This window comes from Petaurus breviceps, unplaced genomic scaffold (genome assembly GCF_028583685.1).
Source record: "Petaurus breviceps papuanus isolate PSGF00001 unplaced genomic scaffold, PetGlider_PUasm1.0 90895, whole genome shotgun sequence".
Taxonomy (NCBI): domain Eukaryota; kingdom Metazoa; phylum Chordata; class Mammalia; order Diprotodontia; family Petauridae; genus Petaurus; species Petaurus breviceps.
The window spans coordinates 27,391,582-27,405,896 of NW_027187372.1; the positions used below are offsets into that span (position 1 = coordinate 27,391,582).

Below are 14,315 nucleotides of genomic sequence, written 5' to 3' on the forward strand. Positions count from 1 at the left end.
CCCCCTGCCCCCGGCTGTGATTTCCATGTCTCCATGCTCTGGCAACATCCAACTTTTCTTGCTCAGTCCCCCTCATCCTGGGCTAGATGGGGTCCTATGTGTTCAACTCAAAAACATCTCTGATGCTTACCATTCTGGACACCACTAACCTCAAGGGGGGCATTACTGCTTTCTTTATGAAAAGAGACTAAGGCCTAGAGGCTTTATTTCTATCTTTGGCCTGGAGAGCAGAGATGCTAACAGGCGCCAAACCATCTCTTACCAAGCCCTTACACCAGGCTTGCTCCCCCTGCCCATCTTCTGTGAAGCAAATCCAGTTGTCTGTTTCCAAGCCCTGAGACTTCCCAACCCGTGTCTCTATCTTGACTTTGCTGGCTCCTAGAGCTTTTTTTTTGGGGGGGGGGGTTCAGAATGGGATGTTAGGCTAGTCCACAGAGAGCTTAGAGGACTGGCCTTTGTTCCCCTACCTTGCACCTAGTCTGGCCTCTGATGAGGATGAGACCCCAGAAGATCTAATTGCTGAAGCTAGTTAGGCCTGCAGCCTCAGTCCTATATTCTATCTGTCCATGCTAATCCCATTTGCAGGAACCTTCTAAGAGTGGTACAGGATCTGGGTTCAAATCCTGTCTCTGTCACTTAGTACTTGTGTGACCTTGGACAAATCACTTGACTTTTTCTGGGTTTCAGTTTCTCTGTATGTAAAATGAGAGGGTTGGACTAGGTGGTCCTTGAGATTCCTTTCAGGGTCTGATTCTAGGGACCCTCTCCTCTGCTTTCGCCTCTTAAGTTGAGCCCTCCATCAAATTCACCCTCAGTCTTGGTTCATTTCCCAGAAGAATGAGGCAGGGGAAGAACGGAAATGGCCACTGAGGCCTGGACTGACCAACCTTTTTCAGAATCACCCCTGCTCCCGTGACCAACCTCCTAGCTCTCTGAACCCCTTCTCTGAAGCTCATAGCCCATCTCTAGAGAATGTCAGAAAGAGTACTATAGGGGCTACATCCAAGTTGGGAGGTCAGGATAGAGGGTCTCTAGTTGACCTTGGCTCTCTAGCCTTCTCTTCCCCTCAGATCCCATGCCGAGGCCTCTCCCACCCCCATTCCTCCTAGGAATCTTAGCCGCCTTGTTTTCTTTCCCTGGCATCCACCCCCGGGACCCAGTGACGCCGCCAAGAGAGGGAGGCAGTTGCTAGGTGACAGGCCTGCCATGTGCCCGCCCTTTGTGCCGTGGAATGACACCCACCACTTTTTTGCAGACCTGTTGCCACGGTGACCGAAGCCCCCAGCTTTGTTTGGAGAAACTTAAGATGGGATGGGGGGTGGTAGCAGGAGGTGGTCAGGCTTGTGGGGAGGACTGGCTGGAGCAGAGATTCCTTCCTGAAGCTATGGGAGATGTTTCCCTCCTCAGCCTCCCCAGAGGCTTCCCCCCATCCTTTCTCAGATCTCACGAGGGGACTGACCTCATCTGTTAGAAGTGGCTTAGTTTGGGAAACAGAGGGGAAACTGAAATGAAATGAGGGAACAGAGAGCTCAGGGAAGAGAGCTGGGAATTGGGAAAGGCTGGGAAGAGCAGCTCCCTTCTATCCGGACAACCCTGTGGGTGCCCCTACACACTGGCCAGCTCCGAGCAGAAGGGAGCGAGGGCTGCTGCTCCTCTGCCCTCCAGCCCTGCCTACGTGAGCAGCTTGCAGGATTAGCCAGCCAGGGGCTTGGGAAAGGAGCTGCTGTCCTTCTTGGCCCAGGCCAGCTGGGCAAACAATGTGTAGCTTGTTGCTTTGGGATCCGGTTTGCTGCGAGGTCCAGCGTTTGGTGGTGGTGGCGGGGAGAGGAGGAGGGGTAGGTCCCAGCAGTTGTAAGAGGTGGGGGGAGTGGAGAGTGGAGGGGGACACGAGGCGGGGACACGGGAACAGGGTTGGAAGAACGGGGGCTGGCAAGGTCCTGCCCTCCCAGCCTGTTGTGTGCAGTGGCTGTGTCCCTGCTGCCCGTGCCAGGCAGAGGGGGGAATGCCCTGGGATGGACTCAGCTCGCCCACCCCTCTGCTTGCTCTGAGGCCCTTTGGAGGCTTCAGCTGCACCAGGGTTTTCCCCATCCTGTCCAAGGGCTTGACATAATTCTGAAGGCCCACAGGCATATTTGCATGCTATTTGCATACACAGCTGTAGACACTGCCTGGTCTGTTCTCTGACAATTTTCTAGTTATCACTGAATTGGTTTGGGCTCCCTGTTCCTTATTCTTTATTTTTCCCTACATTCTTAATTGCTTACTAGCAGTGTGACTTTGGACAAGTCATTGGAACTTTCTAGGCCTGTTTCCTTGTTTGTAAAATAAGGATGTTGTCCTGGATAACATCCAAGGTCCCTTATAGCGCTGTCTTGTGCTTGGTAGGGAGATGAGACTCTGGGGTATGTGTGTGGGTTGAGTGCCAGGGCACAAGATAACCTAGTAGCTGACACATTTAGGTCAGACAGAAAACATGCATTTATTAAACACCCAGTACTTGCCAGACACAGTACTAAGGGCTTTATATATACCTCATTTGATTCCCACAACTACCCTTGGAACTAATAGTCCATGATCTTCATTTTACAGTTGAGGAATCTGAGGCAGACATTAAGTGACTTGCCCAGGGTCACACAGCCAGTGTATAAGGCTGAATTTAAACTCAAGTTCTTCCTGACTCAAGTCTAGCACTCTACCCACAGCATCATTAGCTGCCTCTGAGTCTTACCTCCTTCTCAGGCAGGTATGGTTGGAATGGGATGGGTGGAGAGTGGCATTCTATCCACATCCCAAAGAAAAGCGGAATTTTTGCAAACTCCCATCCCAACTATTTTCTAAAGTGCACAGGGAAAAGGAAGGTCATGGGAGCTAACTAGGTAAAAATAGGTCAAGATGGCCTCATTTTTATAAATAACCTCAGAAGAAAGGGAGAGCATGGAAGGGGGAGTGTGTTTGTGTGTGAATTGGCCAACCCTTGTCTGGAAAGGCTGACTAGGCATAATGCCGGCCTGGAGAAAAGAGGCAGGCCGGCTGTATGGAACCCCCTGGGAGGCAGCTCTGTGGTCTGGGGGGGAGGGGCTATAATTTTTAGTCAGCCATCCTAAGGTAGCCCAAGAGCCCAAGGAGAGAGAGTCTGCTTCTGGTGGTCTTCTGGCTGCAGAGAAGGTGGGGGTTGACTCTAGCCTGGAAGCCAGGAGACAGGTAAGCACTACTCTGAGTAAGAAGGGGATATGGACCATGAGCTGCTCTTCACAAAACACCCCTATCTTCTAGGCAGCAGGATCTGTAGAGCTAAGCCAGGGGACACAAATGGGAGAGGATGAAAAGGTTCTCCCTTTGAGAAGCAGCCAGCATCTCACTGTCACAAAAGCATCACCAGGTGGGTCATCCCATCATCATCCCTGCCATCAAGAGCTGGCAGGGGCCTTTGACATCATCTGGTCCAAGCACCCATTTTGCAGATGGAAAGACTGAGCCTCAGAAAGGGGTAAGGGTGCTGCCCTGGTAGTATGTGACAAGAGATGGCCTTTGAGCCAAGGTCCTTGTTCCAAAGACATTGCTCTTCCCTCTAAGCCTCACCAACTGGAGACTCCCTGGTGCTCCCAAGTACTTAGAGAATGTCTGGGGTGGGACTGGGGGGGGCCTATGGTGCTTGGGTCTAGGTTTGTCTCTCTGTGTTCCTACTGACCTGCATGTCCAAGGGTCTGCCTCACTATCCATCATGATTAGAAAAAAAATAACTGGCAGCAAAAACCCCCCCAACACAAAATTGTTAATTTATTCTTGTTATTATTAGGAGGCCAAAAAAAAAAATGTACAGTTACAAGAGTCATTTTCCGACAGAAGGAATCCAATGTGAGCCAGAAAGTGTTGTAAAAAAAGGGGAGATAAATGCCACTTTACAATTCATTAAATAAAAACAAAACCAACCCCAAAGAACCAAAATCCCCCATGCTGAGCTCTCTCCTTGTGCAAGTCTGCAAAATAAGACCAGAAAGGGAGGTGGGCAAGAGCTGGGGAGGCCCAGGTAGGAGTCGGGGCAGGGAGTAGGAGCACGGGCTGGGGGGGGAAGGCTGGCCAGGCTGCCCTTTCTGGGGGTAAAGAGCGAGGGCCAGGCAGAAGAGAGGCTGGGGGAGGAAGCCTGAAGGAGAATGCTGTCATCTCGTCCCCTATGCCGGATAAATGGTTTTTGGCAGCTGGCTTGTGCCTCTTAGCCCCTCCACACATGGAGGGAAGGGGTCAGGCGGGATCCCACGAGGTTGGGAGCAGAGGGGCGCAGGGTGGCCACCAGTGCCAGGGCCAGGGTCCAGCCCCAGAACATCAGCCTCCTCCCTGTTTTCCAAGCCTTATGCTCCCCCTCCCCTAAAGCTTTTCTTCCTCCCTAAAGATTTTTGCCCTATCCTGACCCCCTGCTGGCCCTGGCATCGTCATATGGTTGATTTTAGTCATTGCTTAAATTAAAAAATTAAAATATATATACATATATATACTGTACACACAGGACAGTAACTGAACAGTGTTGAGAAGGGCAGAGCGGGGCTCGAGAGGTGGTGCAAGGTCAGGGAGATGGACATGGGGGTTAGGGGGAAAGAGGAAAAAGGGCAGAGGAGAGGGGGAGAAGTTAGCGGGTCCAGGTGGGACCAGTATTCTTTACAATAAAAACAGGAGTTCAGACCTCAGCAGAACAGGACTCTGGGTCCCTAGAGAGTCCCCCTGCCACACACACTGAGGAGGGGGCAGGAAGAAGGGGGACAGTAGGGACCGGCGGGGAACGCGGCTTTAGATTTGGACGATGGCGGTCCCTGGTCCAGCGGGGAGGGATGGACTGCTGTCTCAGCTTCTCCGTGACTTTGAATGTTGGATAAGCCACTGTAGGGTGATGTCTGTGGGAGGAACAAAACATTAGGTTAGAGACTGTGACTGGAAGAGGATCTAGGGGGGACAGGACCCAAACTCCAGGGAAGGTCAGGGATAACCTGGAGGGATGCCTAGAACCAAGGGGCTGGATGCTGAATGGTTACTGGGGCAGGGAGCTAAGGACAGATGCTTTCACCCTCTGACCTCCTAGTGACTAAAAGCAGCTGCAGGGCCAGCAAGGAGAACACCATAGACTTTGAGAGGTGATAGGAGAATGTCAAAGTCTGGAGGGAGGACAGAAAATCTGAGACCCTCAATGTTGGGGCTGGAGCTAGGCAGGCTAGACTGTGCCAAGCCTATGACATCGAGCCCCTGAAACACTGGTTTCCTTTTCTATCTGGCTCTCAAGAATGTGTAATCCCAGCCCCTTCCCCAATGCCCCTTCCACACCATGCCCAGCCCCAAATCTACAAACCGATGTTATCTTTTTCTTTGCAGGAGATAGAATAGCAGCAGATCTCTCGGTCCTGGATTGCAGACAAGTTCCTAAGGGTGGGAAATAACAGCTTTTTTTCAGACGGGGGGGGGGGGGGGGGGGGGGGGGTCGATACTATCTGCGCGATAGGGGGGGGGGGGGGGAGGGGGGAAGTGTATGTGCTGGCCAGCCTGGCCAGGAGCTAGAAGGGGAGAGGGTGCACAGGCAGGACTCTGGGCACTGGTGAGGCCTTTAGAAAAGCAGCATTGGGTGCCACCCTGTGGCTGATCAGGGAACAGGTGTCTACTCCTCAAGAGTACTGGGGCAGAGACTAGTGCCTAGGGGCTGGGTCCTGAGAAAATACAGGGGGCCTTTTTGGGATGAGGAGCTAGGAAGAGACAGAAAGGATCGGTGGGAGTGCTAGGAAAAGTAGAGGCCCGAGGAGCAGCAGCCTTGGGTTCTAGACCTGGTTCTCTCTCCTTGTTAGTGTGATCTCGGGTCTTTCACCTGATGCTCCTGGGCCTCAATTTCCTCATCTATAAACTGGTAAACAATCTCCAAAAGCTCCTCCAATGTTCCACTTAAGTGAATTTCAGAAGTTAAGGGAAGGGTATTTTTTTTTTCTGGGAGAAATGTTTGTGGATATTAAGGGAGAACATTTTTCCATCTGAAGTAAAAGCAAAGTCCCACAATATTGTGGACTTTAAATCTAAAAATTCTCTTCCATCAATATGAAGCTGTGCAGCACTTTGGGGCAAGAAAAGCAAAGAGCTGGGGTGGGGGAGGGGAACACCTTCCAGCTGACCCCCAGGATCAGCCTCAAGCTCCTTGGCCTCTCTCAGCTGGGTTCCTCCTCTGCAGAATGACCGGGCAGGACTGGCTGGCCTCCCTTCCTGCTCTAACAAGAGAGATCAAGCCATACTCACATTTTTTCGATCAGCTCCTTCTCATCCAGAGCACCAGGGAGGTCGCGTTTGTTTCCCAGGACTAGGACCTATAATATGGGCAGAGAAGGTAGAGAAGGGGGTTGGGGTTCTTGGTTGCTATCTACCAAGGTGAAGGGACCTAGCAGACCCCCTAGTGAGGATGCTTCTACAGAAAGAGCCTTGGCCTTGGCCTCGCCCTCCTGTCATGTTCAGACTCAAGCCTCTTCCTCTCATCCCAGCTCCTCCTTTGTGGCCCAGCCTCTTCTCCCATCCCCACCAGCCCCAGGGTCTCCCATATCCTCCATCCTCTCCAGCCTGGGCTCACTGACCGGGATTCCCTGCAGCTGGGGCTTGTCCAGCAGATTGTGCAGCTCATTCTTGGAGGCCTCGATCTTCTCCTGGTCAGCGGCATCCACCATATATCTGTGCATATGGGAGGGAAGTGGCGATTGAATACCACATATGGGGCGAACCATGGAGAGAATAAAGATTAAAAAATGTAGGACCCCAAATCAAGGGAGTCCAAAAGGACTCTGTAGGACCCTTTGAGTCCAAAAACCTCCTTCCCTCACCAACTCCCTATGATTAGGAAGGACCTCTGGTCAGGGCACTGAGGGGCACAGGAGAGGTGAGGACTCTGCATTTGACTAGGTCCCACCTAAAGCACCAATGGATTTACCCTAGTCTAGTCCTTGTGTGAAGGATGCCACAAGACCCTGGTGAGGTGACAGACCAGAGGACCTGGCTGAGGTGAGGGATCTAATGAGGTCAGGCTACAGTTGGAAGCCAGGGAGGGTCTTTTAACACTTACACGATGGCGCTCACTCCACGGCAGTATCGCTCCCACATGCTACGGAAACGGGGCTGGCCTCCAATGTCCCAGAGCTGGGGATCAGGGAGAGACAGGGCCTCAGGACCAGGACACAAGCACCCTAATGCCCCCAGCCTTGCTAGAGCCACTCTTTTCTGCCTATCCCACAAACACTCGCACCCCCAAGGTCTCTCTTCCACTTTTTTCCACCAGCCCTCCTACCTCTCTAATCTATTTCTCGTGTAGTAACGTTTAGCATCAGAAACGAATCCAAGAGCATTTATTAAGCATTTATGAGACGTAAGCACTGGGGACACGAAGGGAAAAGTGGGCAGTCCCTGTTTTCAAGGAGTTTGCCTTCTAATGGAAGAGACAGCCCACAATGGATGTGGATCTAAGCAGGTGGACTGGTCTAATCTCTCACTAGCCTACATATTCCCTCAGGTCAGAGGTCAGATTTTAATTCAGCTCTGCAAACTTCTCAGTCCCAGTACAGAATGGGCACTCTTCCCACTTCCTCTTCCACCCTCTGCCTGCAGGCTCTAGTCTTCCAGTGAGAGCAGAAGGCCATGTCCCTCAGGTACTCTCACTTTCAGATGCCCTCTGCTTCGGGCTCTGCTTCCTACTCTGCATTCAGGCTCTGGCCTTCCCCCCTCTCACCTTGATAGTCACATTCCCTTTGGTGATTTTGCGCATGTTGAAGCCTACAGTTGGGATCATATCTTCATTGAACTGTCCTGACTGAAAGAAGAGTCAGAATTAGAACTGTCCCCCCACTGACATATTGCAAAGAAATCAGGAGCCCTCCGGGCTGGACAAAGTCAGGATGATGGATTCTAGATTTCTCATGCTTGAAGACAAGCCCACAGGCCATCTTATTTGTCCTTGAAACTGGATAGTGTCTAAACCAACACAGGTGTTTGGCCCATATTTAAACCTCTCCAAGGAAAGAAAACACATTTTCCATCAGGCAACAACATTGATGTTTCTCACAATGAACTGTCAGGAAGTATTACCTGAGTTCTAATAGTTGCCATCTGTGGAGTGTTTTAAGGCTTATTTCTGTGGTTAATTATGCCGATTGCTTTTCTAATGTCCCCCCATCCTACCCCCCAATCCCTTGGCCACAACAAATGATTTTTTTGAATACTGCTATAGTTTCTTTGCTAAGATTTTATTTTAAATCTCTACACCCATAGTCATTAGTAAAATCCATCTACAGTTTTCTTTCTCTGCTTTATCCTTCCTTAGTTGCACTTTTTTGATAAAGCACTTTCTTCACAACAACCCTCTGAACAAGAGTTACTATTCCCACTTTCCAAATAAGGAAAGATTCAAAAGTTAGGGTTAGTGCCTGAATTAGTACTTTAACTTCCTGAATCTACAGATTCAAGTCTATCGATGTATTATAATACACTGTCTCTGACTGTAACTCATAAAATGCAAGAGAAACCCTTCTCTTACTTTAGTTCTCAGTGGGGCTGGAGGACAGTTGCTTCCTAGAATCAGCATAGTGGAGAGCCTTAGACAAACCATTCAAATTATACCTCAGCCTGTTCCTTTCCAGGGATTGCCCACAGATGGCGTAGAATGTCCACGATGAAGGTTGAGTTCTAGGGTGGCTCTTCCTGTTTCCCTATAATATGTCTAGATTGCATTGTTCCACCATCAAGGAATATGGATCAATTTCCATATTAGCCTGAACTAAACTAACACTGTGCAGGTAACTGTGCCCACCCTTGGACCAAGCATGTTCCAAAAGCAAGTTGGTCTCCCCCCTTTACGGAGAGCTTTTGTTTTTGCATCACCTTGATTTCCAAATCTCTTTCTAACTTTTGTCACATCTAACATTTTGGTTTACCCATGCTATAGTGACTCACTCCTGTTCATATGGATACCTGGGAGCTTGTTGTGTTTCCATTTCTGTCACCTATCTGTAAACTGCTTCATCGTTTCTATTTTTTCCCTCTGGATATCTCCAAGATCTCCATGTTGCTTTTATTCCTTTGTTTTCGGTTGTGTCTGACTCTCTGTGACCCCAATTGGGATTTCTTGGCAGAGAGATACCTGAATAGTTTGCCATTTCCCTTTCCAGCTCATTTTACAGATGAGGAAACTGCGGCCAATAGTGTCAAGTGACTTGCTCAGGGTCACACAGCTAGTAAATGCCTGAGGCCACATTTGAACTCAGGTCTTCCTGACTCCAGGCCTGGCACTCTATCCACTGAGCCACCCAGCTGCCTTAGGTGGCTGTCAACCCCTAAAGATGCAAGTCTCTTGTGGTGGAAAACATCCTGGGTTTGGAGAATGTAGCTGGGTTCATATCTTAATTCTGTTTATTATCTATATGACTTGGTCAATGCCCTGCTTTGGGTCTCTTTCATCCATAAAATGAGGGCATTAGAGGGGTGGCTAGGTGGCGCAGTGAATAGAGCAATGGCCCGGGAGTTAGGAGGACCTGAGTTCAAACTTGACCTTCAAACACTTAACACTTACTAGCCATGTGACCTTGGGCAAGTCACTCTACCCCAATTGCCCTACCTTCCCCCCTCCAAAAAGCCAAAAAAAATAAAATGAGGGCATTAGAGTAGAAACCCTCTAAGTTCTGTTTCACCCCTAAATCTAATTCTCTGATCCTTTAAGCTGAATGATCTTGGAAAAAAAAATCTTATGCCAAATGAAGGATTTGGTCTAGATGCTTTCTAATGGTCCTTCCATTATCCTCTGATTCCAAGCTGGCTACATGTCTCAATAAACGCAGGACCAAGTAAAGTGGAAAAGATTTTCCCATTCACAAATGGGATAAGTCTCTATCTTTTGGGAGCAGCAGCCTCAGGAGGCTGGCCTCCACACAACTTGAAAGGCAGCCATACTGCTCAATCACTTGGGCATTATTAATTGGTGTTGAGGCCTTTAAGCAGAGGATGGACGACCACTTGGTGGGCATTATGGTGGGGATTTCTTTTTAGCATGGATTGGACCTGATGGCCTCAGAGGCCCAAGGCCTGGGATTCTGACCTCCAGGCCACACATAGCCACAAAGAGGGAATTGAAGCCAAGGGCTCAGGTTCCCTCACTGCAACATCCCCTCCTGGACTTTTTTCAGGCCCCGGGGTACAGGACATGGCTATGCCTCATTCCAGGAAGGGAAGTCAAGAACAGGGACTGGCAGTCAGCAGAGAATGCTCTCCATCTTCAGGTGTCCCTTCACGTGCAAAGAATCATAGATAGGAGCTAGCCTAAGGGACCCTACAGATTATGCAGTCCATTCCCTGAGAGGCACTCACTTGTTTAATATCACACAGAAGTAGCAACTGGAACTCAGGTCTTTGACTTCAGATTCAGGGCACTTTCTACTATGCCACACTGTCTTTAAAGTGATCTCTCCTCTTCCATCCCCTTTTTTCCACCAGCACATGGCACCTACAACACTCAAGTGTGAAGAAATGCCTCTTCATTGACTCCTGCTGAGAACTGTATGTGGGTATGGCTGCCTGTCCCTACACTTCCCTACTCATACAGAATACTGCAGCCCCTGCAGGGGCTGGATGGTTGGCCAGACAGAACACGATGGTGGCACAAACTTAACAAGTGGGTTTGCTTCAGAGAAAAGATGGCAGCAATGGCTCTTCTGTGGGTGCAGGCCAAGCTATGAGCTGGACTCACCCGGGCAGGCACATGACATTATTCTTCCTCCTTTAGACAGAGTGAGTCTGGTAAAGCATATCACCACATTGACCCGATGATCCCAGATTTAGATCTGAGATCCAGTCCAATCCCTCCACGAAGAAGGTGAGAAAACTGCTAAGGGTTTAAGTGCTTTACAAATATTATCTCACTGGATCATAACAACAACCCCTGGAGGTAGATACCATTATGTTTCCCATTTTACACGGGAGGAAACTGAGGTACCAGGTAATTTCTCCAGGGCACAGAGCTAGGAAGGTCTGAGGCTACATAGGAATCAGGATGTCCTAACTCCAGACCCAGGCTCTATAAGCTGCCCAACTAAGCCTCAGACACGTTAAGTGACTTCCCAAGGTCAATGTAATGGGGTGCATCAGGGATTCACACCCAGACACCCCACAATCAGGGGCTTCCAAAACAGCTTTCCCCCACAGCCACCACATTTCACTGCCTACCTAGTGTTACTCTCTAATCCTCAATTAGGGGTATTCTAGGATAACCGTAACAACTCACTTTCAGATATATAAGGCTCTTTGTTCACAACAATTCTGTAAGGTGGGTCAATACGGTTATCTACTGTTGTTGAGTTGTTTTAGTAGTGTCTGATTTGTTGTGACCCCGTTTGGGGTTTTCTTGGCAGAGATACTGGAAGGGTTTTCCATTTCCTTCTCCAGCTCATTTTACAGATGAGCAAACAGAGTTAAATGACTTCTCCAGGGCCACTCTATCCACTTCACCACCTATCTGCCCCCACTACAGTTGTTACTCTACCCATTTTACAGAGGAATATCCATTTTACTGAGGCTGAGCGATATTAAATGTCTCCACTAAGGTTACAAAGTATCAGGTCTGGAATCCAGCTTGTGGGCTTCCCACTGCACTCTATTATATTGCCTCTCAACACTGGGTTTCAATTTCTCATCTCTAACATAAGGGTCTAGGCTATGTGACCAATAAGGTACCTCTTACTTCTAGCATTTTGGGGAGTCTGAATTTCAGTTCCTTCTCTATGAAATGAATTGAGGAGATAAACCCTGAAATGAAAAGTAAACATTTTGTGGCTCCCTCCTAGCTTCCAAATGAAGTGAACAAGAATCTAGTAGAATACAGATATTGGGAAGAGTGGGAATTCTGGAAGCATTGGCTGAAAACAAGCACCCCTAATTTCATCCCCTCTTGTTCAGTTAATACAGATGGGAGCTAGGCTATAGGGCAGCTAGGTGATACAGTGGCCAGACTGCCATAAGCAATCTGTTTATTTTACTTTCTTTTGAAGCCAAAAACAGTGTTCTTCATAAAACCCAGCCTGTCCCCTGGTAAGCCAAAGGATGGGGCATCCAAGCTGGACAACACAAGGACTAGTGTAGAGCAAAGGAAATAACAAGGCGGCTCCCTCAGCGGCTGGGGAGCAGCAGAGGCTGACAGCTAAAGCCCTGGAAGGAAAACTGCCAAGGGGTTTGAACGTGGCCATTTTCCTTTCCTGACAGGGGTCTGGCTGTGCCCCCAACCCTTCCCAAGTCCCCTGGGTCACACTAAAGCTAAACCTGGAGTTCTTGCTTCCTTATAAAAGGGCTCTGACCAGCTATGATTGATGGCCAAGGTAGCTGGCAAGCATAATAATGAGTTAGATGGAACCTTAGAGGTCACTGAGTCTAACCTAGTGCTTTGCCCAAGGTCACTCAGAAGATCCAGGCCTGGTAAGGTCATCTGGGGCAGAAAACTTCCCAGATGGGGGGCAAGAAAAAGGAGATCCTAGGCCTATAAACTTGGAGCTGGGCCATCAGAGGTCTCCTGGTATGACTCCCTTACTTTACAGAGAAAGAACCTGAAGACCAGAAAAGGGGAAATGACTTGCCTGGGGTCACACCATGAGTAAAGAGAAACTTGGCACCAAAGTCTAATCTAGGGGCAGCTAGGTCTTACACTGGGCCACAAGTCAAGAAGGCCAGAGTTCAAATCCTACCTCAGACAGACTAGGTTACTCACAAGTCCCTTAACCTCTCTGGGCCTCAGTTTTCTATTTCTGTAAAATGAGAATAATAGCACAACACTGAAGTGCTACCTAAACATGGGTGAATCAGTAAGAACTAGCTAAAGGAACCCCAGTCATAGCAGCTGACCTTTAGGAGGTTTTACAATGGATTTTCCTACAAACTAGGAGAAAGCCCCGACTACAGTGACAGGGATCCTGTGAAGTTGGCCAAGGTGCTTCCCTCTCTGAGTTTCAATTTCTCATCTCTAACATAAGGGTCTGGGCTATGTGATCAGTAAGGTACCTCCTACTTCTAGCATTTTGGGGAGTCTGAATTTCAGTTCCTTCTGAGTTCCAGTCTCCTATGAATCGAGGAGATAAACCCTGAAAGAAAAAGGAAACATTCTGTGGCTCCCTCCCAGCTTCCAAATAAAGTGAACAAGAATCGAGCAGAATACAGATATTGGGAAAAGTGGGAATTCTGGGAGCACCGGCAGAAAACAATTTCATCCCCTCTTGTTCAGTTAATGCAGATGGCAGCTAAGCCACAGCTCAGCTAGGTGATACAGTGGATAGCGCACTGGGCCTGAAATCAGTAAGACCTGAGTTCAATTCTAACATCAGATATTTCTAAGCTATGTGATGCCAGGAAAGTCACTTAAACCTCTGCCTGCCTCCGTTTCCCTGACTGTAAACCTCTCAGGATTGTTGTGAGGATCAAATGAAATATTTGTAAAAGAACTTAGCATCGTTCCTGGCACATAGTAGGACTTAATAAATGCTTACTGCCATCCCCTAAGCCTCTGATTTCTTATCTGTCTCATCAACTCATTTTGGGCCACGAAGGGAGGTGGGGGCAAAAAACTTCTGAGTCCCACCAGCTGTACAAAGGCTCCTCGGTTTTTGTTAGCCTTACTCTGAATACCACCCACTACCTACTGGGTGCTCAGGTCATTCCCTATTCAAATTCTTCTCCAATCCCTCTAGGGCTCACACAGTACACAGAATTGACTTGGAGAAACATGGAGAAAGTTATGAGGTCATGAAGCAGGTTCTGGTGGCCTGGGTTACCAGTCTGCTGGAGATTTTTAAGGCTTCCCTTCAAAGATGGTCAAGTTAATATGTCATTTCCTCCTGGGATCTGCAATGCTTGCATTGAATCAAAGAGCAGAGCAGCCCAGCAGAGAAGCACCCCGTGGGTCTCCCAGAAGCATCTCTCTTATATGGGTACTAGGCTGGGATTCAGGATTCCTGGGTTCTCCCATCACTAGGTATGGTAGCATCCCAGTACAAAGGAGGACCTTCTAACAGATGCTTTCCCATGGTCACAAAAAAACAGCACATCATAGTAGATAAATGTGTTGTCAGCTACTATGATTATTGGGATTGTTGCTTGGGGGGTGGAGGGTGGGCGTGGTAATGCCCACTAGGATACAGCTGGGCAATGGATGGATTTCTATATCCACTGATTCCTTTCCAGGGACATGGCCTCATTAATACTCAATCAGGAACCCTGTGCAAGGGATTGTGGGTAATGCCAAGGTTTTTCTGCCCCCCCCCCCCCCCCCCCCCCCCCCCCCCCCCCCC

At 49.0% G+C, this 14,315-nt stretch overlaps 1 protein-coding gene across 1 annotated transcript in view; it reads right to left on the minus strand.

Annotated features, from left to right (window-relative positions):
• Positions 1 to 3,759: 3,759 nt before the first annotated feature.
• The window catches only part of ARL8A (ARF like GTPase 8A), a 12,408-nt gene continuing 1,852 nt past the window's right edge, over positions 3,760 to 14,315 (minus strand). The window contains exons 2-7 of the mRNA XM_069074569.1: positions 7,730 to 7,810; positions 7,070 to 7,143; positions 6,588 to 6,681; positions 6,259 to 6,326; positions 5,333 to 5,403; positions 3,760 to 4,883 (exon numbers count right to left, since the gene is read on the minus strand). Of these exons, the coding sequence (XP_068930670.1) occupies positions 4,834 to 4,883; positions 5,333 to 5,403; positions 6,259 to 6,326; positions 6,588 to 6,681; positions 7,070 to 7,143; positions 7,730 to 7,810 (438 nt within the window). The 3' untranslated portion in view covers positions 3,760 to 4,833. The remainder of the gene's footprint in view (positions 4,884 to 5,332; positions 5,404 to 6,258; positions 6,327 to 6,587; positions 6,682 to 7,069; positions 7,144 to 7,729; positions 7,811 to 14,315) is intronic.